Raw genomic sequence first — 26,593 nt, forward strand, 5'->3', positions numbered from 1 at the left:
TGAAATGCTGGAGAGCTAGTGGGAGCGGCCCCGAGGGCCCTCGGGAAGGGACCAGGTGACCGTGTCTTACAGCACAGACTCAAGGAGCCCCCCACGTGAAGACGCCTCAGAAGCACCAGCCAGGCCAATGGCTCAGGCCTGGTTCACCAGTCTCACGGCCGTTTTAATGAGGGGGTGGGGGAAGTGATGGGGGGTGGTGGTTGGTGGTGGGGACCAGGAAACATACCAGGCCCCGGCCCCTGCTCGAAATGAGACGCCGCCATGCAGTCAGCGGGCAGTCGGCAGTCTATGAAAATGTGCTGTTTGCACTGCGAGCTATGACTCAGTGAAGAAGGAATTAAGAACAACAGGGATGACGTAAGAGATAATGGAAGGATGAATACCTATCAAGATACCCGTTAAAAGAAAGCCTGAGTAAGGGAAATGGAGACAAGTTCAAAGTGCTGGACAGTAGCAGCGGGGCTGAGGACAGAACCCTGCCTGCACCTGGAGCCAGACACCTAGAGCAAGGTCCTGACCCTGCTGGTCAGCGGCCCTGTGAGGGCAAGCAGCCGCCCAGGGCCACCTGCCCAGTGTCCCTCCTCCCTAGTAAAGCCATGTGGGGTGTGCCCACCTGGCGATCACATCCAGCCTCCCCCCTCGGCAGGTGTGGCGGTGGGGAAGCTTCAGGGAGGAACCCCAGTAAACACTCTAAGGAGCCCCATGGTTTGACCTGCTCTGTCTCCCTGTATCTAGAACGTGTGCAGGATAGCACGGGTTTCAGGAGGCGAAGGGCCGAGGATGCCGGGTCAAAGGAGGTGCCTGGGCCCAGAGACAAACCCGGGGGTGGGGGTGGGGGGTGCTCCCTGTGGTGACACGTGGTTTTTGGACGTGCACTGCTAAAGCCAGCCCTGCATCAAAGGCCCGGCACCCACAGGACTCATCACACACCCCGCCACCCCCAGTCCGAGCCGTACGGATGTCACCGCAGCCCTCCCACCGGGGTGCCCAGGAGAGAAAGCCAAGCAAGGGACACAGACGGGGAGAGGGGGACGGGGCAGAGGCCAGACTCACTTCTCCCTTCCTTCCCCGACCACGGCGATCCTCTTACTGTCTTCTGTCCAAGCAATGTCCTTGATCTTCCCAGCGAAGGGCTGGTACTCATACTTCAGCAGGTGCTCCTTCTGCGTGGTGTCCCAGATCCTCAGCTTCCCAGACACGTCTGCGGGCACAACAGGGTGGTGAGGGCCACGCTCACCTCGGGGCCAAGGGCTGAGTGGGCTCTGGGCATGCCATGTGATGCTGCCCACCGTCCCCAGGCTGGTGGGCTGGCCTGGGCGGGGCTGGAAGGAGGCGCGGGCGGGGCTGGAAGGAGGCACGGGCATCCATCAGGTAAGCAGCACTCACACGCCATCACTCAGAACCCGCTGCCTCCGTGAGGACCAGCACAGGATCTCCGTGTTTCCCCGGGGATCATGGGCCCTGCACAGGCTGTCAGGAAGCCCAGGGACGCACGGTGGCACCCCCTGAACCCCGGAAGCAGTCTGATTTATGACTGTATTCCTTTCCTTGAAGGGGGTCTAACTGGCACACAGGCTTGGGGCAACTACCTTTAACATTTAGGAGCTAAGGATCCTCATTTGCAAAACAGGAAAATTCTAGTGACACTGTCTCTCGGGTGTGGGTGCTGCACTGAACAGTGGAAACGAGAGGTGCCCCTGTGCCCTGCAGGCTCTGCTCGTAGAGCCAGGCACCCCGCCAGCACCGGTGGCTGAGAGCCTCCTGGGAGACACACAGGTCGGCGCTGGGAGGGATGACACTCCAGGCAGAACCTGACGCCAAGCTGGTTTCTCACGGCAGCACTTGTGGCTGATCAGTGATAAAGCATCACCCCCTCCCTGCCCGTCACCACCCTGACACCCAGCTCCCAGCACCAACCCTGACACACCCCTTCCCAAAGGAGCAGGAAAGGTGGAGTGTTTTACAGGAACTCTCAAGGCTAGGAGCTCAGCCCCACGTGGGTCGGGGGTGGGGGTGGGGGTGGGGTGGCAAGGGAAGTCCCATCCCCCAGCAGTTCTGTTCACCCTGCTTCCAGGATCCCTGGCTGCTTCACTGAATGTGAGGTCCAGGGGGACAGCTCCTGTCTCCTGTTTGGGTCCACTCGAGGGTAAGTGTCTGCTGCAGACGCGACCCCTGCCCCTTGTAGCTCTGTGGGTCTAAAATGCCCCCTACGACTACACCCGAGGGGGGACAACCAGCCACCAGAGGGCTGTTGTGCCAACAAAGCGAGTCGACACGTGCAAGTCTCAGACCAGCCCCCAGTCCGCTGCAGTCTAGACGAGTTAGTCTTTAATGGGTCAGCGGATTGCCTAAGGCTCTGCAGAGGCCACTGGGGACCCCGCCTCTGAGGGCGCACACCCGGGGCTCCTGTCTGGACGTGGGACAGCTGGGAGGGGACACAGGCCTCCCTGTGAATGGCACAGATGAGGGGACCGTGGTCTCTGGACTGGTCCAGGGACGGCCTGGCACGCTGCCCGAGGCGAGCTCAGAAGCTGACTCGAGTAAGTTAGGCCCCTTGGCTGAACGAACGGGCCAGCAGGGAAAGGCAAGAAAGGGGCAGAGGCCGGAGAAGGGAAAGGTGTACTGCGTGTGCAGGAAGGACCCATGCACCAACGCCCGTGCTCACGTGTACGTGTGCTCACATTCACACACACACCAGGCCGTGTAGTCCCCGCGCTCAGGCCAGCCCAGGGCACTACACGGAGTCATGGAGAACACAGCAGCGTCTGCAGCACATGGCAGAAACAGCCCCACCCCCGGCCCCCAAGACAGCAGAACCGCTCTCCCCCTCCCCAGGCTCAGAGGGGGTCTGCCTGCCCTGCCCTCAGCTCACTCTCCCCTTAACAGGCCTGGCATCACAGTTCTTCTCCACCACCTGCCCCCCGACCCCGACCTGGACCATCAGCCTCCTCTGATGGGCCCTGCTGGTACATTTAATTCTTTTCAGGAGCGCTTGTGCTGGAAACAGATGGAGGGCTTAGAGAACAGGCGTGGCCCCATCGGCTGAGGGCAGCCCTAACCGGGTACCCCTGGGGACCAGGCCCCTGCACTAGGCCACGGGGTACAGCACAGACTAGGCACCTGCTTGCACACACACACACGCGTCCACGTGCTGCACTCACAGGGCCACAGAGCAGAGGCCACAGTGCACGGGGCAGACAGGGCCAGGGGGAAGGGCTCCCTTCCTCCACAAGGCCTCCTTCCACCATCCGGAGAGGGTCTCTCCCCAGACAATAAGCTGCTTCCAAAAAAGAAACAGGATCTGTTCATGGTGAGCCTGTGCCCCCCACTTTGGTGTGGGGCTCACACCAGCATCACTGCAGTGTCAGGGGTGGAGACCCCTATGCAGCCCCAGCAGCCTGGGAAGATCCCCTAGAAAGGTAAATCAGGCCCTGGAATGGCTCTACCCTGAGGACCACCAGCCAGGAGAGAGGGTCCCCAAAGGCATACACTGCTGTCTGGTTTAGGGGCTGGGGGCCTGGGCTCCTCACCCAGGCCTTCCGGAAAGTTCGATCCTTTACCTGAATGTGGACCAGCCAAACTTACGGGGATCTACAGACTCACAGATCTGAGGCTGGAGCCCTGTCTGGGAGTGACCGCAGGATTCCCGAGGTGTTGGGACCCCCAACCCCACCCTGGACATACCAGGTGCTGGGTAACCCACTTTAGCCAGAGAGCACGGCACCTCTCCAGCTCCATACTCTACACACAACACTATCTTTAGCCCAGAGCTCTAATCTCCGTGCAGTAAATGTTTCCTGGTCTTTGCTCCATTCAAAGGACCAGCTTGCTAGAAACATAAAACACACCGCCCACGGCCTGCGGGCTCACAGCCCCACCCCGCTCACTTCCCCATCAAACCCGGGAGCCTGCAAGGGAGGGAAAACGTGAGATGGAGCCTGTACTTCTGCGGACTGTCCTTTGCAACGGTCTCTGCACCAGCAGGCGAGGACCGTGCTTCCTGCTGGTTCAGTGACCTGCCCGGGGACCGCAGGGCAGGCCTGGCTCGTGAGTGATTCAGCAGCTGGGCCGTGGCTCCCAGCACCAGGCCGCTGAGCTGCGCCAACCATACTCCCTCTCCCGAGAAGACACATTTTAAAAGGCACCAGGGCCAAATCCCGGGCTTTTAATGAAGAGGCATTGTGCTGGCAAGCAAAGCAGGGCCGGCGGGGGTGGGGGGGGTTGGGAATCACAGGGCTAGAGTAAATCATAGGATATAAATTAGAGCAAGTTTTACAGATGGAATCAAGAGTAGGTCTAAACATAAAAATCATTAAGGGCCCACTTCGTGCCAGCTCCTGGCTGAGCCCCACACACACAACCCTGGACAGCTGGCATCAGCCGTCAGGGAGCACGCCTCTCACCCCGGAGTTTCAGGGACAGACACCCGGTCCCCTATGGTGCCCACCAGGGCACCCCGGGCATCGCACACGCATTGCTGCCCGGGGTCCTCCCCAAACCAACCTGGCAGGAACAAAAGCTCCGGTTTACAGACAAGGCACTTAAATTAAGGCCCAGGAAGGTGAGTTATTTTAAGGAAGGCTTGCATAGGTAGGAGGACTTCCCTGGCGGCTCAGTGGTAAAGGAGACTCGGGTTCGTTCCCTGGGTTGGGAAGATCCCCTGGAGAAGGAAATGCCAACCCACTCCAGTACTCTTGCCTGGGAAATCCAAATCCCATGGACAGAGAAGCCTGGCGGGCTACAGTCCATGGGGCTGCAGAGATAGACACGACAGAGCAACTAGACAACGACAACACAGCTATGAAGGGGCAACCGGTATGTACACCGTACGCCGGTATGTACGATCCCTGCCCTTCTCCGCTGGCCATTCATCTGTTCAGCAATTTGCTCATTTCCATCCCTCTCCGGGGGGGATCTGACAAGGCCCACATCAGCTCATCACCCTTCCTGGGGCCTGAGACCTGGCTGGATGCAGGTAAGGCTGCCCGTCAACACCTGCTGAGTGTACAAACCGATGAATGGATGGGAGACGCGGGGGCAGCCAGTCTACCTTGTGTGCCCTCCTTCTCAGCTGTAGACCAGACAGCGTCGGGGTGAACAGAGCCTCCTTCACCACGGGCATCTCATGTCCCTCCTCTCGCCCAGCCTCCCACCGAGCCACACAGAAGTCCAGCTGGAGGGAGCCAAGACCTCAACCGCCAAACAGAACGAGTGCCTGCCTGAGGCCAGAGTTGTGCTCGGTACAGGGAAAGGGGCAGCAGAGAAAGGCTACGTGAGGCAAAGCTACAAGTCAGAAACACACACACACACAGAAACACACACACACTCACAAACACAGAAACACACACACACAGAAACACACACACACTCACAAACACAGAAACACACACACACAGAAACACACACTCACAAACACAGAAACACACACACACAGAAACACACACTCACACGAGGCAAAGCTACAAGTCAGAAAACACACACACACAAACACAGAAACACACACACACAGAAACACACTCACACAGAAACACACACACACAGAAACACACACACACACGAGGCAAAGCTACAAGTCAGAAACACACACACACACAGAAACACACACACACTCACAAACACAGAAACACACACACACAGAAACACACACACACACGCAGAAACACACACACACACACACACACTCACACACAGAAACACACACACACAGACACACAGAAACACACACACACACGAGGCAAAGCTACAAGTCAGAAACACACACACAGAAACACACACACACTCACAAACACAGAAAACACACACAGAAACACACACACGCAGAAGAAACACACACACACACACACACACAGAAACAAAACACACACACACACAGAAAAACACACACACAGGCAAAGCTACAAGTCAGAAAACACACACACACACACACAGAAACACACACACACGAGGCAAAGCTACAAGTCAGAAACACACACACACACACAGAAACACACACACACACACACAGAAACACACACACACAGAAACACACACACGAGGCAAAGCTACAAGTCAGAAACACACACACACACACACAAACACACAAACACACACACAGAAACACACACACACACGAGGCAAAGCTACAAGTCAGAAACACACACACAGAAACACACACACACTCACAAACACAGAAACACACACACACAGAAACACACACTCACAAACACAGAAACACACACACACAGAAACACACACTCACACGAGGCAAAGCTACAAGTCAGAAACACACACACACAGAAACACACACACACTCACAAACACAGAAACACACACACACAGAAACACGCACTCACACGCAGAAACACACACACACAGAAACACACACACACACGAGGCAAAGCTACAAGTCAGAAACACACACACACAGAAACACACACACACTCACAAACACAGAAACACACACACACAGAAACACACACACACACGCAGAAACACACACACACACACACACACACACAAACACACACACACACACAGACACACACACACACGAGGCAAAGCTACAAGTCAGAAACACACACACACACACACACACACACACACGAGGCAAGCTACAAGTCAGAAACACACACACAGAAACACACACACTCACACACAGAAACACACACACACGAGGCAAAGCTACAAGTCAGAAACACACACACACACAGAAACACACACACTCACAAACACAGAAACACACACACACAGAAAACACACACACACACGAGGCAAAGCTACAAGTCAGAAACACACACACACACACAGAAACACACACACACACGAGGCAAAGCTACAAGTCAGAAACACACACACACACAGAAACACACACACACTCACACAGAAACACACACACACACACAGAAACACACACACACGAGGCAAAGCTACAAGTCAGAAAACACACACACACACAGAAACACACACACACTCACAAACACAGAAACACACACACACAGAAACACACACACACACGAGGCAAAGCTACAAGTCAGAAACACACACACACTCACAAACACAGAAACACACACACAGAAACACACACACACACGAGGCAAAGCTACAAGTCAGAAACACACACACACACAAACACAGAAACACACACACAGAAACACGCACTCACACGCAGAAACACACACACACACACTCACACACAGAAACACACACACACACACACAGAAACACACACACACGAGGCAAAGCTACAAGTCAGAAACACACACACACACTCACACACAGAAACACACACACACACGAGGCAAAGCTACAAGTCAGAAACACACACACACACAGAAACACACACACACACAAACACACACACTCACACACACAGAAACACACACACAAACACACACACACACGAGGCAAAGCTACAAGTCAGAAACACACACACACACAGAAACACACACACACACTCACAAACACACACACACTCACAAACACAGAAACACACACACACGAGGCAAAGCTACAAGTCAGAAACACACACACAGTCACACACACTCACTCACACACACACACACACTCTCAATGGGCTTTGATACATCACAACACAGCTGCCCTAATGGCTCGTGAGCATCCCGCTGACCTCCGAGTTGGAACCAGCTGGAACACTGCCAGCTGCACTTCTGGAAAGGGAGTTCTCGGTGGCTTACACTTCCCATGTCAGCCCACCTACCATCTCCATCCTCCTGGACCTTCCTCCCTCACCCACCTCCCCAACCTTCCCAAGCCAGGCACCCAAGACTTGGGGCGGGGTGGGGAGGGCGGGGGAGGGGTGGGCCACACCACATGCAGCCAGAAGCCACATGTGCGGATGGACAGGTACCTCCGGAGGCGATGTAGAAGCCGCTGGGTGCGTACTTGGCCACCACCACCTGGTGGGCGTGCTCCGTGTAGATGTCCGCAATGGCCGGATTCTGCAGGGAGGAGACCAGAATGAACACAGGCAACCCAGAAGTGGGCAAACTTGCTTTCCACTCTCTGGATTAACAGAGGTGGGTGGGAAAATGACCCACAGACATACACAAATACAGACGTCAAAACCTCCGTAAGGAAAATCCCAGAAGTACACTTACCTGCCTGGGTGACAAGAATTCTAGGCAATTTAACTCTTTTATGAGATGCGAGGTGATTTGCTTTCTTTCGGTACTTGCTGAACAAGTATGTATTTTCGAAATACACATGGGACATAAAAGTTTCCTTAGGAAAAAAAAATCTACGACTCTTAATTTTCTCCCACTTGTAAGGGGCTGCCGCCTTCCCTGAGTCTAGCTCCCCAGAGCGGGTCTCCCCTGTTCCAAACCAGCTCTCCCCAGGCTGCCAGGTGGGGTCTGACCCAAACCGGAGCCTCTGGCCTGGAGGAGCAGGAACACAGAGGTGGGCAGGCACCTGTGTGCACCTCTGTGTGACCCCTCCTTGGTCAAATCCCTCGATTTGGGAAACTCCCTTTCGTGGCTCAAATCCAAGGCTGGCTGGACTCTGCAGTGAGAACTGGGCCAGTGTCGGAGACCAGGAGCAGCTCTCCGGACTCCATCATCAGGCTTAAACGTACAATTTATCAAAGTCGATCACGGCACTCCCCGACACACACGGCCCAGGGGCCTCAGCAAACCTAAGGCCCTGAGCTCAGATGCTCTGTCATCAGAGCCCAGCGTCCTCCCAGGAGGGCAGAGAGAGCCAGGCATCTAATCCCCGACACCCGCCGACACGCACTGCAGAGCCAAGAGCCTTGTGAAAGGAGCAGCTACAGGCTGTGAACACATCGGGTCCCAGGGAGGCTGCTGCGGGTGCATCTGACCTGCCCCCCAACCGCTCCCACCTCTTCTAACCACCTCATAGTCTCCCCCTCCCCATCTCCTTAACGCCCCTCAACAAGGCCAGAGGCCCGGACTCTTCTCAGCTTCCTAGCCACAGGATCGCCCGCCCTCTCACCCGACAAGAGTCCGGAGAAGCGTCCTGCTAAGTCCCAGCTCCGGCAACCGCCCTCCTACCATTCCTACAAGCCCCCCGGTCTCCGTAAATGCTGTGCCCTCGCCAGCAACACCTCTCCCTGCCTGCTAACACCCACTTATCAGGCCTGAAGAGCCAACTGCGTGAAGCCTGCTGTGACAGCCCCTCTCTCTCCTATGCCTGAGAATCATTTAACCCGACACACACCACGGTCCCTGGCCCCCTTATCCCTCTCCTCCAACTCCTCTTTGAGCTGCTCCATGTGCATTTATCTCCTTTAGCCATCACAGCCGTTAGCAAATGACAGATGCTCAATTATTTTTTTTTGGCGGGGGGTAAAAGTTTACACAGTCCTTTTACCCCTAGGACTTGGTGTCACATGATAGAGTAGGTACTTAACATATGTGGTTCATACGTTAATCCGATGCAGAATAAACATATGCAAAAAGTGAAATTAGAGAGACTTCAACCATCTGAAGATATTCTGAATGGCAAATTAACCCGTGCAAAGGTGCTCGATGTCATTAGCCTTTTGGGAAACGCAAATCAGAACTACAGTGAGAAACCACCCTATACCCAGGAGAGTCAAGAGAATTAAGACTGAAGTGACCAAATGTTGGCAAGGATGGGTGGGGTACAGTCTGGAATGTTTATATACTGCTGGGGAGAATGTAAAACAATACAGCTGGAAGAGTTGAGCTGGTTATTTATAAAGTTAAACACAACATTTATGCAAAAACCCCAAGAGAAAGAAAAGTGTGTGCTCACAAAAAGATACACATGAAAGTTCACGACAGCCCCTAAGTGGGAACCAACCAACCGGAAAGTCCACCCCCAGGTGCCTGGAGAAGCAAAGGGCTGTCCGCCCAAGGGACCACTACTCGGCAACAAAAGGCTACAAACTGCGGAGGCCCCTCAACCACGGGAGGAGCCTCGAAAGCCTCATGCTGAGTGACAAAGCCGACGCAAAGGAGAACGAGCGGCAGGAGTCTGTTCTGATCAAAGTCCAGGAAAGGCCAGCCCACAGGCCACAGAAAGCCAGTCGCTGATGGAGCTTCCAGGGCCTGGGGGGTGGGGGGCAGGGTGGAGAGGCCCGTGGAGAGGCCCAGGGCGGTGACTGGACAGCTGGTGGCGGGGGTGATGGGATGATATTTAATTTGTCAAAACTCTAGTTGTGCTTTTGAAACGGAAGGATTTTATTGTCCTTAGATTACCCTGCAATAAAACGATGACGTGTAGGATCCAGTAAACGTCAGTCAGAACCCAACCTGTTCCTGCCCAGGTTAGTCCTCTGGACTGGAACGTTCTAACGAGGACAACTTCCCTCATAGAGAAGCTGGCGAAAGCGGTCTGTGGCCGGGTGGCTTCAAGGCCCGTGTTCCGAGGCTGACCGAGGGCTCTCAGCCCTGCATGTGGGCACAACAGGTGGGAGACCACCCCCCCAGGGGGACTCATGCCCACAGTGATGCCCAGCCTGGCCTTACCCTTAAAGGGGAGCGGGGAGGGGGTGGCGTGGGGAGAAGTGGAAGGTGAGTTAAACAGCGGCCCTGGGAGGCAGTCCTGCCCCTACAGATACTTCCCCTAAAGCGGCTGGGGCGAGTGAAACCTCGGGTCAGCCCGAGCGAGCTCTCCCAGCGCCCCCGTCCACATTCCCGACACAACTGGGGGCGAGCTCTCCAGGCTGAACACAACAAACAGAACACTCCGAGTCAGCAGCAGAACCCCGCCCTCAGCTCCCCGGCCAAAGGGGACACCTCCCTGGCCCCAGAGGCCAGGCTCATGGCAAACCCAGCCCTGCGGGGCTGGGGCGCCCCTCCCCTGGGACTTCCTTCCTGCCCTCCTCCCCCCACCACCCCATCAGGGGACAGGGGCTTCAGGCAGAAACCAGAAGGAAGCCTTGGCATTTGAGGCCCGTGGGTGCCTAGCGGATGTGGGCTGAGCCTGCGAAAACCTCCTGTCATCTTGCTGGGTACCCAGGTGCATCCCAGCCCTGCCCCCAACCTTCCATCTTTGGTGCGTCCCTTCGCAGCCTTCCACCTCTGACCCCAGGCCTGTCCCAGCCCTGGCCCTGACCTGCTGTTCAACCCTGCCCTGCCCTGTGATCCTAGGCTTGTCCCAAGTCCATCCAACTCATCTTCCCACCCTGGCCAGATTCCAGTTTTTCCTGCCCCTCCTGGGACCAGGACAATACCGTGACAACATCTGAACTGACCCCTCTGCCTTTCACCAACCCACCAGGCTCTGTGTCCGGACTCTGATCACACATTCAGAGGCCCCTGGACCGCTCCCACCTCCCACCTGTGCGTGGAGGCCCCGCCCCAGCCCAGCAAATGAAGCATTCTCCCCCCATACCTTTCCACACATGGAAGGGAGAATCCCTAAAGCACCCCCCGCCCCCAAAGGAGCCTTCACATTCCTGTGTCCTCTGAGGCCAGAGGTCACCGCGGCACTTTACAGGTAAGGTTAAGGGGTGGCCCCAGCCACAGGGCATGCAGTTTTGCCACGGCGCGCCTGGAATCCTATGGACGTGTCGCCACATCAGTGAAGCCGTGGGACACAGCCCTGCTCCTCTGGAGCTGCTGATGGCCCGTGGCGGCCTCCTCCAAACTCCAGGCAAAGTGACCTTTGGGAGGATTAAGTTTCCAGAGCGCTGGCTTTCTAGACACACCCAGTTCCTAAAAGCAGGCCCTAGAAACCGGACCTGCGTGGCGAATGTGACCTGCGGGGCCCTCTGCTCACGGGGGCCCCAACTCAATGACCGCCAAGCAGCTCCACAAACCTCTCTGCTTCCAGACCTGAAGAACTGAACCCAAAGGCTCAGTCCAGGGTTCAGCCAGCCCGCCCTGCTCAACCTTGAAGCCTCCTTCTCTCACCCAGAGGAAGCAGCCCTAAGCCACAGTCCAAAGTCCATTTCCCATTCTGCCCTCGCCCTCCTCCAGGGCTGCAGGCTGGAATACCTTCCCTACTTCCTAGATGACCTTCTCCGAATTACCTTCTAATGCTCGGGCAAAGGCTCCCAGCCTCCTCCAGGAAGCCTTCCCTGATGCTCCAAGGTAGAAATGATCTCTCCCAGCCCAGAAAGCCTATACACTACCTTCCCTATCCTCCCACCCTTATTATTTGCTACCTTGGACACATGTCATTTTTACACCTGCAAAGCTCACCAAGTGGACCCCCCCAGAGGGCAGAGCCCAGGTCTGATTCACCACTGCAACTTCTGACCACCGCCCCCCCACCCGCCAAAAAGACTGGGGCATGCCAGTCCCCAGCAGCCATTTTTGAAAACACAACCATCGTATGCTGATGACTACTCTCAGACAGCCCGGGTGACCCTTCAGTTGATTCTCTTTGAAACCTCACAGTACCTATGGGTAACCTTAGGACTCATTTTACAGGCAAAGAAGTGGGGCAGAGAGACTTGGAGGGATGTGCCCAAGTAAGTGGGGGGACTGGGACCTGAACTCAGCTGAGCGGCCTTGCTCCCCTTGGTTCTACTCCATTACCTACGTCTGGAGTCACTGTCAGCCTGACTCCTAACTCAGGGAACAGAGGTTTGCAGCGGTGGTGACAGCTACCCAGCTACCCGCCTCAAAGTGTAGAGCCCGAATGGAGGCGGGCAGGAGTGGCCACGCCCACAATCTTCCTTCTGGCTCCTGCCCAGCCCCCACCCTGAAGCAAACCAAGCCCTAGAATAGGGGCCCCAGGGGCGGGGGTGCCCACGTGAGAGTGGGCATACCATTCCCTGCTGGGCCCAGCATGACACCCCCTCCCTTCCTGTCCCCCTTTCCCTCTGCCTGCCCAGGGCCTTAGGAGGAGTCAGGAGGGCAGGCTTTGGGGGCCAGGGTCAGCCCCCAGTGTAACCAGGGACAGGGCTGCCGCTCTGCTGCAACCGTTTCTTTGCCTCCCTGCCAAGGGCAAGAAACAGTGGCTCAGATGGTAAAGAACCCGCCTGCCAATGCAGGAGACGCGGGTTTGGTCCCAGGGTCGGAAGATCCCCTGGAGAAGGGAATGGCAACCCACTGCAGTATTCTTGCCTGGAGAATCCCATGGAGAGAGGAGCCTGGTGGGCTACAGTCCATGGGGTCACAGAGTCAGACATGACTGAGCAAGCACACGACAACAAAGGGTAAGACAGACACCCAAAGGCCCCAGTGAGTCCGCAACAGTGCTGAGGACACGAGCTCAGCTTCTTCCAACCTCCATGCGCCTGCACTCCCTGTCCAGACTCCCCTCATCTCTGCTGTCTCAACCCCCCTTCCTGGAAAACTCTTACCCACCCTCCAAAACCCAACTCAAAAGTGCCCTTGCTCCAGAAACCTTCCCTGAGGCTCTGTGACACAGCTGGCCCTTTCCTCTTGTTCCCAAAACGCTGAGGACACGCTTCTTTAAAGCGCTAACCTGGTGAGTTAGAATGTTACCTACTGGGGTTCTTTGCTCGCCCCTGCTGACATTTTGGGCTGGGGAACTCTTTGTTGCAAGACAGTCCTGTGCATTGTGGGATGTTTGGCAACCCCTGGCCTCTGCCCACTAGATACCAGTAGCACAAAAATGTCTTCAGATATTGCCAAATACCCCTCAACAGTGTGGGGTGGGGGCAAAACTGCCTCTCAACTGAGAGCCACTGATTTAACCTTGGGCACCATGGCTACGGGCCAGGCTTGGCAAGAGAGGGAACGTGTGTGGGAAACGTCAGGGCTGAGGACTGGATGCAGCAGCTGACGATGCCTTCATCTTCGAGCAGCTTCCTAATTGGCCTCCCTCCTGCCTCACGTGGATTTCCCAGGTGGTGAAGTGGTAAAGAATCTGCCTGCCAATGCAGGAGACGCGGGAGACGTGGGTTCAATCCTTGGGTGGGGAAGATCCCACGAGAAAGCAGAATGGCAACCTGCTCCAGTATTCTTGCCTGGAAAATTCCACGCACAGGGGAGCCTAGGGGGCTACAGTCAGTGGGGTCACAAAGAGTGGGACGCACCGAGCATGCACACACCTGCTTCATACCTTAGCTGCAGAACAGTCTCTCCACTGACTTGACTACATGGTTCATCTGTTGAACCTTTTCGTGGTTCTGGTGGCCTCGGGGCAGGGCCAGGCTGTGGTGGGGCGGCCTGACTCCCAGCACCCTCTCCTGCCTGCCTGTAACTCCCCCCACCCCAGGGCTCCTGCCACAAGGGTCCACACCTGTGCAGGACTCTCTCGCCAACCCCGCTCCACCTGACTGGTCCCTTCCCAGGGCCCCAGCTGCTCAAGGTCCCCTGGGATGACACCTCCTGGCATGTTTCTTCCTCTCGGCATCAGTCCTGAGTGTCGGTTTCCCTGGAGACTGAGCTCTGTGAGGACAGGCCTTTGCCGGGGAGTGTCCAGAGCCAGGCCTGGGCTCCGCTACACAGCAGGTGCTTATATACACCTATAACAGGATCAAGTCAGGCTCAAGCACAGGAAGTGGAGGGGGCAAGGAGGGTGGGAGAGAAGTGGAAGTGACCCCCTGAGCCAGCTGCCACTCAGGGTGTGGGGGGTTCATATAGTCAAGACGACTGGCAATGGGTGGACACTGACATCAGAGCCCAAGCACCTGAAGATCATTAGCCCAGAAGCCAGTGGAACACGTCCCCACCCTTCGGGCTCCCCAACAGCTCTGGAGCCTTCTCTGAGCCCAGCATCCTTGCTCATTAAAAAGCCAGACCACAGGACCCCAGCGCTCTCCTGGCCTGACCCCATGTCTGTGCTGCCTGCTGGCCTTCTGTCCAGGTGGCGATCAAACATGCCACCTCCTTTTGTCATCAGGCGGCCCGTTTCAGTCCCACCCGAGGCAGTGAGCTCCACACAGGCAGGGGCACTGTCTCTGCGCTGCCCATAGAACATGCAGTCGTCCTGGGCAGGGGGCAGGTACTCGAGGCACGCGTCATGGGACAGAAGGGACGAGGTCGGTCCTCCTCTGGCCATCTGTCCCTTCGTGTACACACCCCACCCCCACCTGAAGGGGACGCCCTAGGTGGTCCATCTGCACGCTGACCGGCAGGTCACCCCGTGGAAAACTCAGCGCTCAAGTTCAACATCCCCTAAGTTGGCCTCCAGGGCTTTCCAGGTGGCCCAAGTGGTAAAGAACCCACCTGTCGATGCAGGAGGCATGCAGATGCAGGTTCGATCCCTGGGTCGGGAAGATCCCCTGGCAGAGGGCATGGAACCCACTCCATGGGTCACAACGGAGTTGGACACAACTAAGCACGTGGCACACACGCCAGCTGGGCCCTGCCCTGCTGACAAGGAGCCCATAGAGCCCGTGCTTGGAAGCACAGAAACACCAGACTGCTCCAAACACTACACCCCCTGGAATTTAACTTCATATAAATCATTTTCCCCCACATATGTGCGTGTGTGTATATATACAGTGGGAAGATCCCCTGGAGAAGGAAATGGCAACCCGCTCCAGTATCCTTGCCTGGAGAATCTTCATAGACAGAGGAGCCTGGCGGGCCACAGTCCATGGGGTCACAGAGTCAGACGCGACTGAGCAACTACTACACACACATATAGTACATTCTAGCTCTGGAATGTAGGGGCTGCAGAGCTTTAAAAGCAGGCCCCAAACCTGCCTGTGTAGCAGCCCTGCTGGCTACTACTGGCAGCGTGCACTCACTTGCCAGAGCCAGTTTACAGGGAAGTGATCCCAGGCGGTTTAGAAGGTGATGAGGCTCCTTCACAGCCACTGGGCGGGGGCTGGGGGGGGGGGGGCGGCGGGCGGGGAACCTTTTAACTACACTGCAGGCGGCGGGCAACAGGGCCTCGAAGTACGAGTTTATTAGGCTCCCTCCTTCTGGAATCTTCCTTTCTGGATGGCCATCTCACTGCCTGCTTTTAACCCTGCAGAGAATTTCTTCTCCTCTCCTAGGTGTGGCAATCAAATGTGTTGAGAGAAAAACAGATGAGAAACGCTCTCTGCCGCCAGCTTGAGAAGCGCCGTGATGCTGGGTTCACAAAGCAACTTTGAAGGCAGCAAAGTGCGTGACAGCTGTGGCTCCAAGTGGAAGGCTAGCAAGGGCCTGATGCCTGCTTGGCGGGAATAAAGGTGGTATCTGCCACTCAGTCGTGTCCAACTCTCTGTAGCTCTCAGGGCTTCTTTGTCCATGGAGTTCTCCTGGCAAGAATACCGAAGTGGGTTGCCATTTCCTTTTCCAGGGGATCTTCCCGACCCAGGGATCGAACCTGCATCTCCTGCACGGCAGGCAGATTCTTTACCGTCTGAGCCACCAGGGGAGCCTTTCTTACTTCCATACAGTAAAACCTCTGTGGCTGCATCTCAGCCACACCGCCCGCCTTTCAATCAAGAAGAGACTTACTGAGCACCGGACTACGTGCCAGGCACTGTGCTAGGCCGGGACACGGCAGGTGGGAGTGGCTACTCGCCGTCTGGCTCCCGGAAGGCCAGGATGGGAGGGCCACTTAGGAGGCCAAGCTGCCACAGCAAATGGGCAGCGAGTCATGCTGCTATTTGAGGCAAGAATGCGCAGACAAGGGACACAGCAAGGCCCAAGTCTGGAGACCCACACGCAGCAAGCTCCAGGGAGGGGTGTGGAATCCGGGGGCCTGGAGCCCCAGCAGGGGGAAGGTGGCAGTAAGGAGAGGTCGGGGATGCAAGGCTGGATGACGGGGCACCATTGGTCTCGGATGGGAGAGCGAAGGAACAGCTCGACCCCATATTTTAATAACCGTTCCAGCAGCAGTGCTGAGGGCGGGCTGGAGGAGGGCCAGGGAGAAAGGCCAGTTTGGCCTTTGGTTTCTGCAGTCCAGGCGAGATAGCACGATGAGGGTGGAAGCAGTGAAAAATCCGTCAGATTCGGAAGTCTCTGAATGCAGAGGCAATAGGACTCACTGGAGAACTAAATACGGTGTGGAAAGGGGAAGTCCAAGGCTGGGGCCAGAACCGCTGGCGGAGTGGCGGTCGCCATTCTGGGGATGAATGTGTGGGAAACCCAACTATGGGCGGGCGTGTTCAGTATAAGCCGCCCATCAGATGTTCTGTTGGACGTTCCCCGATCTGGTCCCCTCCTCCCTTTCGTGTCTCTTCTGGACTCTGAGCCTGTATTCCAACCAGAAAACACTCTCTATTTCAATATTCATGAGAGTAGTGTCTTTTTTTTCCCCAGGAATACTCCGCCCTAACAAAAATTGTTCCCACCTTGACTTGAGCAGCAATGGTCTGCTCCCATTAAACAAAAGCCTAAATGCCTGATGGGGCTTCCCGAACAGGGTGGGAAGAACACATTTGCACCCCGGTGCTGTCCTGGCCCTGAAGACACTCACAAACATGGGACAGGTAAGCAGACGCGCCCGCCAAAGAGTACGGTAAACTCGAGGCGGTACGGCTAAGGACGAAAAGCTCAGAAGAGGGACTTCCCTGGTGGTCTAGTGATTGGGAATCCATCTTGCAATGTGGGGGATGCGGGTTTGATCCCTGGTTGGGGAGCTGGGATTCCCACCAGCCACGGGGCAACTAAGCCCTCATGTTGCAACGACTAAGCCAGGTGCCTCAACTAGAGAAACCCGTGTGCTGCAACTAAGACCTGTCGCAGCCAAAAATAAATAAATATTATTTAAAAAAAAAAAAGCTCAGAAGAATAAGCAAGCAGAAAACCGAATAGGTTCCCTAAGTTAGGGAATGCCTCTGCAAAGAGGGTGCTTGTCCGTGACTGTAAACAGCGTCTCCATTGGAAGTGGCTCCAGTTACTGGCTGCCTTCATCTCGCTGAGCTGGACCCCAGTTCTGAGCAGTGGGTCCCCTGGGCGGGTGGAGCAGGGAGGTGGGGAAGATGCGGTTTAAAGGAGAAGCTGCAGGTTAAGAACCTTTCATGGCACCAGACACACAGTAGGTCTTCATGGGCAGGCTCCCATCTGGAAGTGAGTATAGCCTGCAGGGACGTGTGCGTGCCTTGTCAGGGGCAAACCCAAGCATTCATTCTGCTGCCCTTGTATCCCTGAGAATGCCTTTACTCATTTTATTTGACAAACTACAGTATCTATCTACTCAGGACCTATCAATATCTATCTACTTGAGCGGACCATTGCTGCTCAAGTCATCTAAACTTTTCTTTTCTCAATATCTCAGAAGCTCTCTGGAGACCTCCGGATCTTTATGATCTAAGTTCTTGGCCATGTTTTCCCCAGTTCTGAGTGAGTTGGGATCAGCTTTCGAGGAATCTGTGTCTAGCAGAGGAGCTGTTCGCACCTTCAAAGCACGTTCACACCCACCCACCCCTTCAAGTGAGGGGCCAAGCCATCCTGGGCAGGGCAGAAACTGCCAAATGGAGCTCTGTCTCCCAGCAGACTGTTTTGGGGGTGGGGGGGGGAGAGGGGTGCGGAGGCAGAGCCAGCAGCATCTCAGAACTCAAACAGACCAAGGAAACCAAGACCACAGAGCTCCTGCACTGCTTCAGCCAGCTCTGAGGTTCAGAAGCAAGGCTGTCTCCAAAGGGACAGTTCCAGTGCCCCAGGGGTAACCACCCACATACCCTGAATTAAAGCTGACACCCCTTGAGGGGGCATTGCCAATCAAAGCCATCCACCTACAGACTGTGTACAAGCCCCACCCAGAAAGCTCAGGAGAACCCTCCCCACCCCCAGACACTAGGGAATGGTCATGTAGATACCTCTGGCTTCCACCCCCCACCCCCTACTCAGTCCAGGCAGGCAGAAAAGATTTCAGTGTGTAATCTCAGCAGTGGGGAGCCTGACAAGTACACCGGGTCATTTCGATAATTACAGAGAAGTAACGGAATTTTTCGAGGATTTCCCAAGGAATGGGCTCTAGAAGCCTTCTCAGCCTGGGTACAGGAGGCCTGTGCATGATTCATGGGGATAAACTGGTTCCTTATTTTGCAGTGGGGCTCAGACCCCGCGAAAGGGAAGACCAGGCCGGAAGGGTAGAGACCTGGGTGTGAGCCCGCTCCTGCCACACTGGGGGACCCTGGGTGTGCCATGAGTATGGGTGTCCGCTCGGCATGCAGGGTCTCCCTCAGGGGGGCCCAGGCCAGCAGGGCAAGCCGGGGAGCCCCAAGTCATTTCCATTTTACAGATGAGTAAACCGGGGCTCAGAGAGGCCGAGTCACCAAGCACCCCAAGGGTCAAGGGCCAATCTCTCAAACCCAGAAGCCCTTCAACTGAAGGGAACTAAATCTGAGCCTCGGCTTCCCCCACGGAGAAAGAGAATTGGGTCTGGATAAATCTGTAACTGTCTCCCTGGGTTTCTGAGGTGTGGTCCCCGAGTCTGAGGGGGGCGTGGCGTCCTCGCCCCAGGCCGCTGGGCAGGAGGGGAGAGGGTGCAAGGGGAAGGATTCACCCCAAAGCTGGGCGGGTGGTCAGGGAAAGAACCGGCATCCGGGCGGCGGCCGGTGGAGCGGGGGAGGCGAGGTACTCACGTCTATGTTCCTTAGGATGACGCACTTGCCGTTGGTGTAAAGAAAATTGTTGCCCTTGGGGTCGCCGCCGACAATTTTGGAGACACCCCTCTCCACCTGGGGGAGGCTGGCGAACACCTTCTCTGCAGAGACACAAACGCAGCCAGGCACCTGAGGGCCAGCCCCGCGCCGGGCTGAGGGCGGAGGGGAGGGAAAAGGGGAGAGAAAAAAGGAGAAGGGGGGCGCCCTGGACCGGTCTCTGCCGGTCACCTGTTGCCTCCAACCCGGAGGGGCGGCCACCACTTTGAAGGAGCGCAGGGGACGGGTGCGACTTCCTGGTCCGCGCGCTCCCTTAACCAGGCCCTGCAGGGAGATGCGGAGGCTTCTGTGGGGCCCCGACCGCATCGCCAACTTTGGGGCGCTCTCCTCGCCTTCCCTCGCCGGCCAGCCCGGCGCCCCCGGGAGGGCGGCGGGGCGCTCACCAGCCGGCTCCCGCACCCCTCCCCTGCGCCCCGCGGACCTCGCCGGACCGCCCGCACCCGGCCGATGGCCGAGGGGACCAGGCAGACGGGCAGGGCGGGCGCCCACCCCTGGGGCGGGGGGCGCACCGGGCCGCGGCACTTACTGATCTCGTACGGCATCCTTGCCCACTTGTTACCGCGCCGCGCTCGCCAGAGAGCCTGCAGGGGCCGCGCGCGCCGCGAATCAGACCTGGCCGAGGCCGAGCCCGGGGACAGGGGCCGAAAGACGGCGCCGGGCGTGCAGGGCGCGGAGAGGGGCGGAGCGGGCGGTCCGAGGCCGGGTCTCAGAGGCCGGCTCGCGCCCTGCCCTGCGCGCAGCCGCTGCGGACGCGCCGAACCCGGAAGCGCGGCCCCGCGTGCGCGGCTCGCCCCCCAGCTTTGACCATATATAGTCAAGCGCTCGGCTCGGCGGCTGCGGCTCAGGCGAGCCTGCGCGGACCTGGCCGCCGCCGCGCCCCTCCCCCTCCTGGTTCGGGCCCCTCCCCGCTCCCTGCACGGCCCCGCCCAATGAGCCCCGCCTCCGGAAGTGACGTAGAACCGCGACCGCATGAAAAGGCGGCGTGGCGAGCGCGGCTCATCAGAATGTGCCTGGGAGCCGGCGGGAGAACGTTGGGTGGCTCGGGTAGTGGTGGGGAAGGGTGGGCTAAGGAAGTTGATTTTTTTTTTTTTTTTGCTGAAGTTTTGCGGGCGGTGAAATCACCGGAGCTCCAGGATAAGGCTTGTGTTTGCGTGGCGGGCGTTTACCGAGCTGCCAGCTTTTCAGCCCAGTGGGCGTCCTGCTTGGGTTTTGCAAACACAGAAGAGTTCTTTTTCTTGCTTTCTCCTTCAAAGCATGTTTAACTGGTAGTCGCCCTTCCTCGCAAAAAGTAGCTGTAGGAGGAGTTTTATGGATGTGCTTTGCAGGGCCCGAGCTCTCTCAAAAACTTTTTAGGAAACTAGGAACCCAAGAGCAGAAGGGGGAGGGATGTAGGTTCTAAAAAAAAAAAAAAAAATAGTGCTTATTTCCTAATGAAAGCAGAAGGGGGAACTTCCACTTGTAAGGCTGAAGCAGCGCCTCGTTGCTAGGGGAAAAGCAAGTTCGGTACTGCCTCGGGGTTTGCGTGAACGAGGGTAGAGGAGGGTTAAACGTAAACTCAGAAACCTCAGGGTGATCCTTGACTTTCGGGAAAAATTTTTTATGCTTAACCTTTACTCATTTGAAGCTTTAAAATTTTTCAACATAGAAAAATAGAAAAAACATAATAAAGATCTTGGCGTCAGACATAGGAATCGATGTACTGATTATAAGGAATTGCTCGCGGTGGAAGCTTCCAGAGCGAGGTGGTCAGTGTGTCTTCCTCGGCCAGGCCTGTGCGACCTCCTGGGGGCCATGCTATCCTTGCCTCTGGCTCTCTTGGGAAATCTTCCGGAGTTGCAGGGGACGTTGTACCTGGGTTGGCTCTATTTTTGAATTGCATCCAGGTCCATTCCTTGTGTCTTTACTGAATAGTCCTGCAGAGCCTTGAAGGCGCACCTGTGTGAACACAGGTGTGTCCTATCTGGTCTCTAGGTATCTGCTCCTACCCTGCCCCACCTTCACCTCTGCTCTTCAGGCTGCAGCCTGTTTTAAAACTGAAAATGAAATCTGTTCCTTACTCTCAAACCTGTAGGTGCTCGATCTCAAAAGTTCAAGCTATAAGTCATAAAAATGGCCTACTGAGCCCTATGTGCTAGGTCTCAGGTTTCCATGAGACTATCTTACTCTCCACTTTCAGCTCTGCTCCCTCTTGTTTGTTTTCTGCAGCACCTCAGCTTCCTGGGTATTCCACGAATGCCCCAGCCTTGCTCTTGCCTCCAGGGCTTCTGTAACCTCTGTTGGCTACCTGGGATTACTCAAAAGTACTTAAATGCATGTTCTTTATTCAGGGAAAACCCCCTACCCTGACCACCTGACTGAATTGAAACCTTCCATCCTCGACAAATACCTTCTTGATATCCCTGTTATCTGGAGTGTGTCCCTGGCACAGGGTACTCAAATGGCTGACCCCAGACCCCATGTGCAGTCCTCAATTGAGAAAGAGTATCTGTGAAGGTAGTCTTGTGAACTGAACCACCCTAGAGATGTTGCCAGAACAAAGGGAAAAGGAGTGGTCTACAGGTGAGGGCTGTAATCATCTGAGAATTGGGACTGGGATTAAGATCAGGTGTGCTAACTTTTCACCCCTCAGGCATCTGTGTAACGGAAGGACTGACTCTAAAACTAAAGCATTAACCTTAAGCCCTTTGAAAGCAGATAACCCTTATGCATGGGGGTAAAACCTTCTTAGACTCTGATAAATGAGACCATACAGCAAACTTAAAGCTAAGTTCCAACCCCTGCAGGAAGCTAGACTCTATAGCTTAGGAGGAAGTTAGGTTGGTATGGGGACTTGAGTTTGGCTGGCGGTTAGGGATGCAGGCCTTTGCTATAAAAATCAGGTCACAGAAAACATGACTTGTCAGGGAGTTTCAGGGGTTGGAAGGAAGAGGGACAAGGGGTGCTGTTTCCCTGGGGTGATCCTAGCTTGGTTTATCTCAGCTGTAAGGGATCAGCCATCCTTGAGTTGGTATCAGCTGTGACTACCTGTTACTAACCCACCTTGGGCTCTCCCACTCCTCACCCACACCTTTAATACAAGTGTCAATGTACTCTTAGTCTCCGGTGGGGACCCTCAAACACAACTGTACCCCAGTCTGTGACTGCTGTGTCGCCCAGCCACTTCTGACCCCCTCATTTCTGAAACGGCCTCCCTGGCACCTCGGGAGTGTCCCAGAGACACCTACTAGGACTGGACCTAATGCCAGCTGAGACCAGGCAACCTCACCTTCTCCCATTGCACAAGACGGCTCCTCCGTGCTGTCCCTTCCTGCAGTGATCAGCGGCCCCATCTCTGGCTATACTGGCCAGAAAACTCATCTACCCACCCACAACCGCCACATTCTTCACCTGGACTCTTGGATGCCCGAATCTCTGGTTAATATTCTGTCGCCTCCCACTCCAGTCTTTTTCTCTCCGTAGAGAGCAACAACCTCTCCAGGCCCTAGGGTGCCCAGGCCCAGCCTGGCTCTCAAACTGCTCTCACCCCGGTTCTTCCAGCTCTGCCCGCTGGCTCAGAGCCTGCCTTGGGGTTTCTGCACCTGTTTCCAGGCCTTTCCTGATACCTCACAATTTTAAGGTGAAAGTTCATTCAACTAAATTTTTTTACCACTTGGGAGCAAATCCCTGTGATATGGGAATAGTGGTTGGAAGTACTTTCTTAGGAACACCCATACCTCTGCCTGGGGAGACTTCCAACTGCAGATAATGGGAGAGACGACCCCTTTCTTAACAAGTGGCAGTCAGCTCCGAAGAGCCTTGCTCAGACTGGGTAACCCGCCAGACCACAGCCCCTCACTCTTGCCAGCCCAGCTCCTCTGTCCATGGGATTCTCCAGGCAAAGAGTACTAGAGTAGGTTGCTGTTTCCCCCTCCCGGGGATCTTCCTGACCCAGGGATCAAACCTCCGTCTCCTGCATCAGCAGGCTGACTCTTGACCACTGATCCATCTGGGAAGCCCAAACTGTACATAAACAGCATTTAACATACGATGCTGTGCCTGCTGGGTTAATCCAATTTGCCTGCCCTGCCAACAGTTTTTGCAATATTTAACAAAGGGCCCACCAGATAAGCTAAGGGAAGCTGCCGATCTGCCCTCTGGAGGTGAGTCACGAGAGCATCACCTGAATCCACATTGAATTCCAAAGTGTGTAAAACAGCATCTCTTAAAAACACACCCTTTGGGGCATACTCCTTCAAACTTTCTTCAGGAAAACCCCTAGGCTGGCTTTGGAGGAAACTGGTTGCAATTACCTGAGTTGGGTAACTTGGAGAGAAACCGTTCATTTGGCTCCAGGTATGTGTATGAGGAGGCCCTCTCCCCTTCAGTTCTGCCAGCTGATTTGTAGTTAAAAAAAAAAAAAAAAAAAAAAGCTTAACGTGTGGCCCTGTTGTGGAATCTAGAGTCGTGAAACACACTTCGGAGGACACTCAAGACATTGGAGTACAGTTCATGATGCCAGCAGGTCCAAGGGGAATCGGTTCCCAACAAGGACCCTGATGTTTGAGACTTTTATACCCCTTGCTATGTGACTGGTTACATGTTAGCAACCTCCTTTGTCTTATATGACTTGAGTTTTACAACAAGCAGGTGCTAGGAGAACAAACAATTAAGGTTATGGGGGAACAATGATTATACATCATGGGGATGTCTCCATGGTTAAATCTCACAGGAGCAGCCTGACCTCAACTACAGTCTCCATTTGCCATCGATAGGGAGGGAAGTCTCCAGGAGACCTGGTTTTTGTTAGCATCGCTTTCCTCATTGTTGGGCAGAGTTCAGGCCCAGTTCACATCCTGTCCTTAAGAGAGATAAGCTTCAAGATGGGAGTCGCTCCTGCTTTCCTCATAGTGGCCCCAACAGCCCTACAAGGTTCCACTTCACCCTGGGCATGCTTGACCTCAGCCCTTGTTGCACACGAGCGTGCAAGTGGTAGTCAGGTCTAGAAGAGCCCTGATTTAAAAAAAGCAACCTGAAAGGCTGTGGCCACTTCCTCTCGCTAGCCCAACTCCACAGTGTCTGACTAAGGCAGAGATACGGTAGCACACGCACTCAATTGAACTCTTAAATTCTATGTGCGTGTGTGCTGAGTTGTCAGTCTTTATGACCCCATGGCCCCCCAGGCCACTCTGTGAGGTTTCCCAGGCAAGAATACTGGAGTGGGTTACCATTTCCTTTTCCAAGTGGTCTTCCCGACCCAGGGATCGAACCCACATCTCTTGCATTGGCAGGCAGATTCCTTACCACTGAGCCACCAGAGAAGGTGGCAGCCCTTGTCTCTTCCTAAATTGGATCTGTACAGGAGGTAGGCTGTTTGCAGCTTTGGGGAGAGAGGAGCAATTGGACGGCTGTTCCGAACTCCTGCTTGCCCACTTTCAACCCTAGTGTTCTCATGTCCAGGCTCCCAAGGAAGGGATCTGCTTCCTGTTCTGCCCTGGGCCCCTGCAAGAGGGCTCTGTGCCAGGTGCAGGAATGAAGAACGGGGCAGGGGGTGCGGGGCAGGCACTTACCCCCTCCAGGAGCTCAGGGTTGGACTAGCCCACCTCTTGGAGGAAGCTGTAGGAATGTCGCATGCAGTAGAGTAACTGCCCCCTGCCCTCTAGGAGTCTTTCTTTCCTGGGTCCTTTGCAGCTTGTAAACAAGCTCATGTAAGCCACACTCAAGCAGCACCTGCCTCCTGCCTTAAGCCAGCTTTACTGCCATCACCTGTTAATCTGCTCCACAAGCAGGCCCTCGCTTCCAAATCGCCAGAAAATTGAGTTCAAGCTGGGTCAAGTCTGCCTCTGTTGTCCAGTGAGTTTCATTCTCCTGATGAATGCAGCAAGCCGGATGCTGAGCTTTGCAGAAGAGGCAAAGCTTATTCAGGAGGCCCCCAAGTGTGAGGGGTGAACAAACTTCAAATCTGGCTCCCTCCCCGAAGGTTGAGGGGCTTGGGATACTTGTGGGTGAAGAGCAGATGATGGTAGAAGGTTCAGGAGAAAGGTAATTGGAGGTAGAAAGGAAAATCTGTGAGTTGACATGGTTCATGGGACGTATGTTCAGAAAGTAGCAACATTCACGTGATCTGAGAGCGTTCTTGTGATGCCACAAGGTCACACACTCAGGTCCAGCTGAATAGTCAGTGGTCTCAAGTGATCTGGGCAAGTTCCTGAAAACAACTTGAGCAACTCTTCACTGACCCATGTCAGGTGTTGCCTATAAGGGGGATGGTCAAAGGAATCTTGTGATAAGTCTTAGGCTCCAGTGACCCCTGGAGGGGATTCAATTTGCAAGAACAGTTACAGGAAGCTTAATAAAGGCAAGTTACAACTTGGACAAGCAAGTTGGTATTTAATGGATCTTGTTCTCAGTTTCCCATCCATCTATAGCCCAATTACGTTGATGGGGGATTTTTGTAGAAACCAATGCCTGTGACCAACAATTCATGTCAGTGACTGTTGAAACACCAGTGTTTATGTAAATATCAGCAACTTGTTTTTGCCCTTTGTTTGAAACTTTGCACATCTTACTAAAACATTCTAATACTTCATTAGTGTGGTAGGCAGGATCACAGACACCTCTGTGCAGAGGAACAGACCATCTATTACAAATACAGCATGGGGGTCACTGCTTTCCCTTGAAAGAGAAGACTTTCTGGCGGTATTTTTAGTCCTGTGGGTAATTTCCTCTACCTATGGGTTCTTTTTACTGGATTTCCCATGAGGTGTATTTTTTCGGGGATGGGGTTAACCCTACATTCACCAGGATGGTCAGTTACCCATTCTCTAGCTACTGATAACAGGAGTTGCTTGAAGTCATTATATTCTGTGCATTAAGGCTACAATAAATTTTATGAATGGGAGGCGGGGATGGTAAAGTCCCATGAGGCAAACTTAGCTACAGGTTATCTCCTCCTGTCCTGGAAACCTGGGGCTGTACCCTTGGGCTGCCCTCCTAGCAGGGAGACCTGTTGAGGGCGGGGCCATCACAGCAAGATCTCTGCCTTTGTCTGCCAGGCCTTTGTCAAAGAGGCTTAATTCAAAACCCTGACCTACCTATATAAACCTTGTATGAATATTAATCTCTGGAATATAAGTTCTTCTAAGGCAAGAACAAGTGAGT

General features: G+C 55.0%; 1 protein-coding gene across 1 annotated transcript in view; it reads right to left on the reverse strand.

Moving 5' to 3' along the window:
* The window catches only part of WDR1 (WD repeat domain 1), a 43,306-nt gene extending 23,098 nt beyond the window's left edge, over nt 1–20,208 (reverse strand). Inside the window, 4 exon segments of the mRNA XM_070372695.1 lie at nt 1,054–1,201; nt 7,847–7,937; nt 19,379–19,500; nt 19,983–20,208. Coding sequence (XP_070228796.1) covers nt 1,054–1,201; nt 7,847–7,937; nt 19,379–19,500; nt 19,983–19,998 — 377 coding nt within the window. The 5' untranslated portion in view covers nt 19,999–20,208.
* Between the last annotated feature and the right edge of the window lie 6,385 nt (nt 20,209–26,593).

This window comes from Bos mutus, chromosome 6, assembly GCF_027580195.1.
Source record: "Bos mutus isolate GX-2022 chromosome 6, NWIPB_WYAK_1.1, whole genome shotgun sequence".
In the NCBI taxonomy this organism is placed as follows: domain Eukaryota; kingdom Metazoa; phylum Chordata; class Mammalia; order Artiodactyla; family Bovidae; genus Bos; species Bos mutus.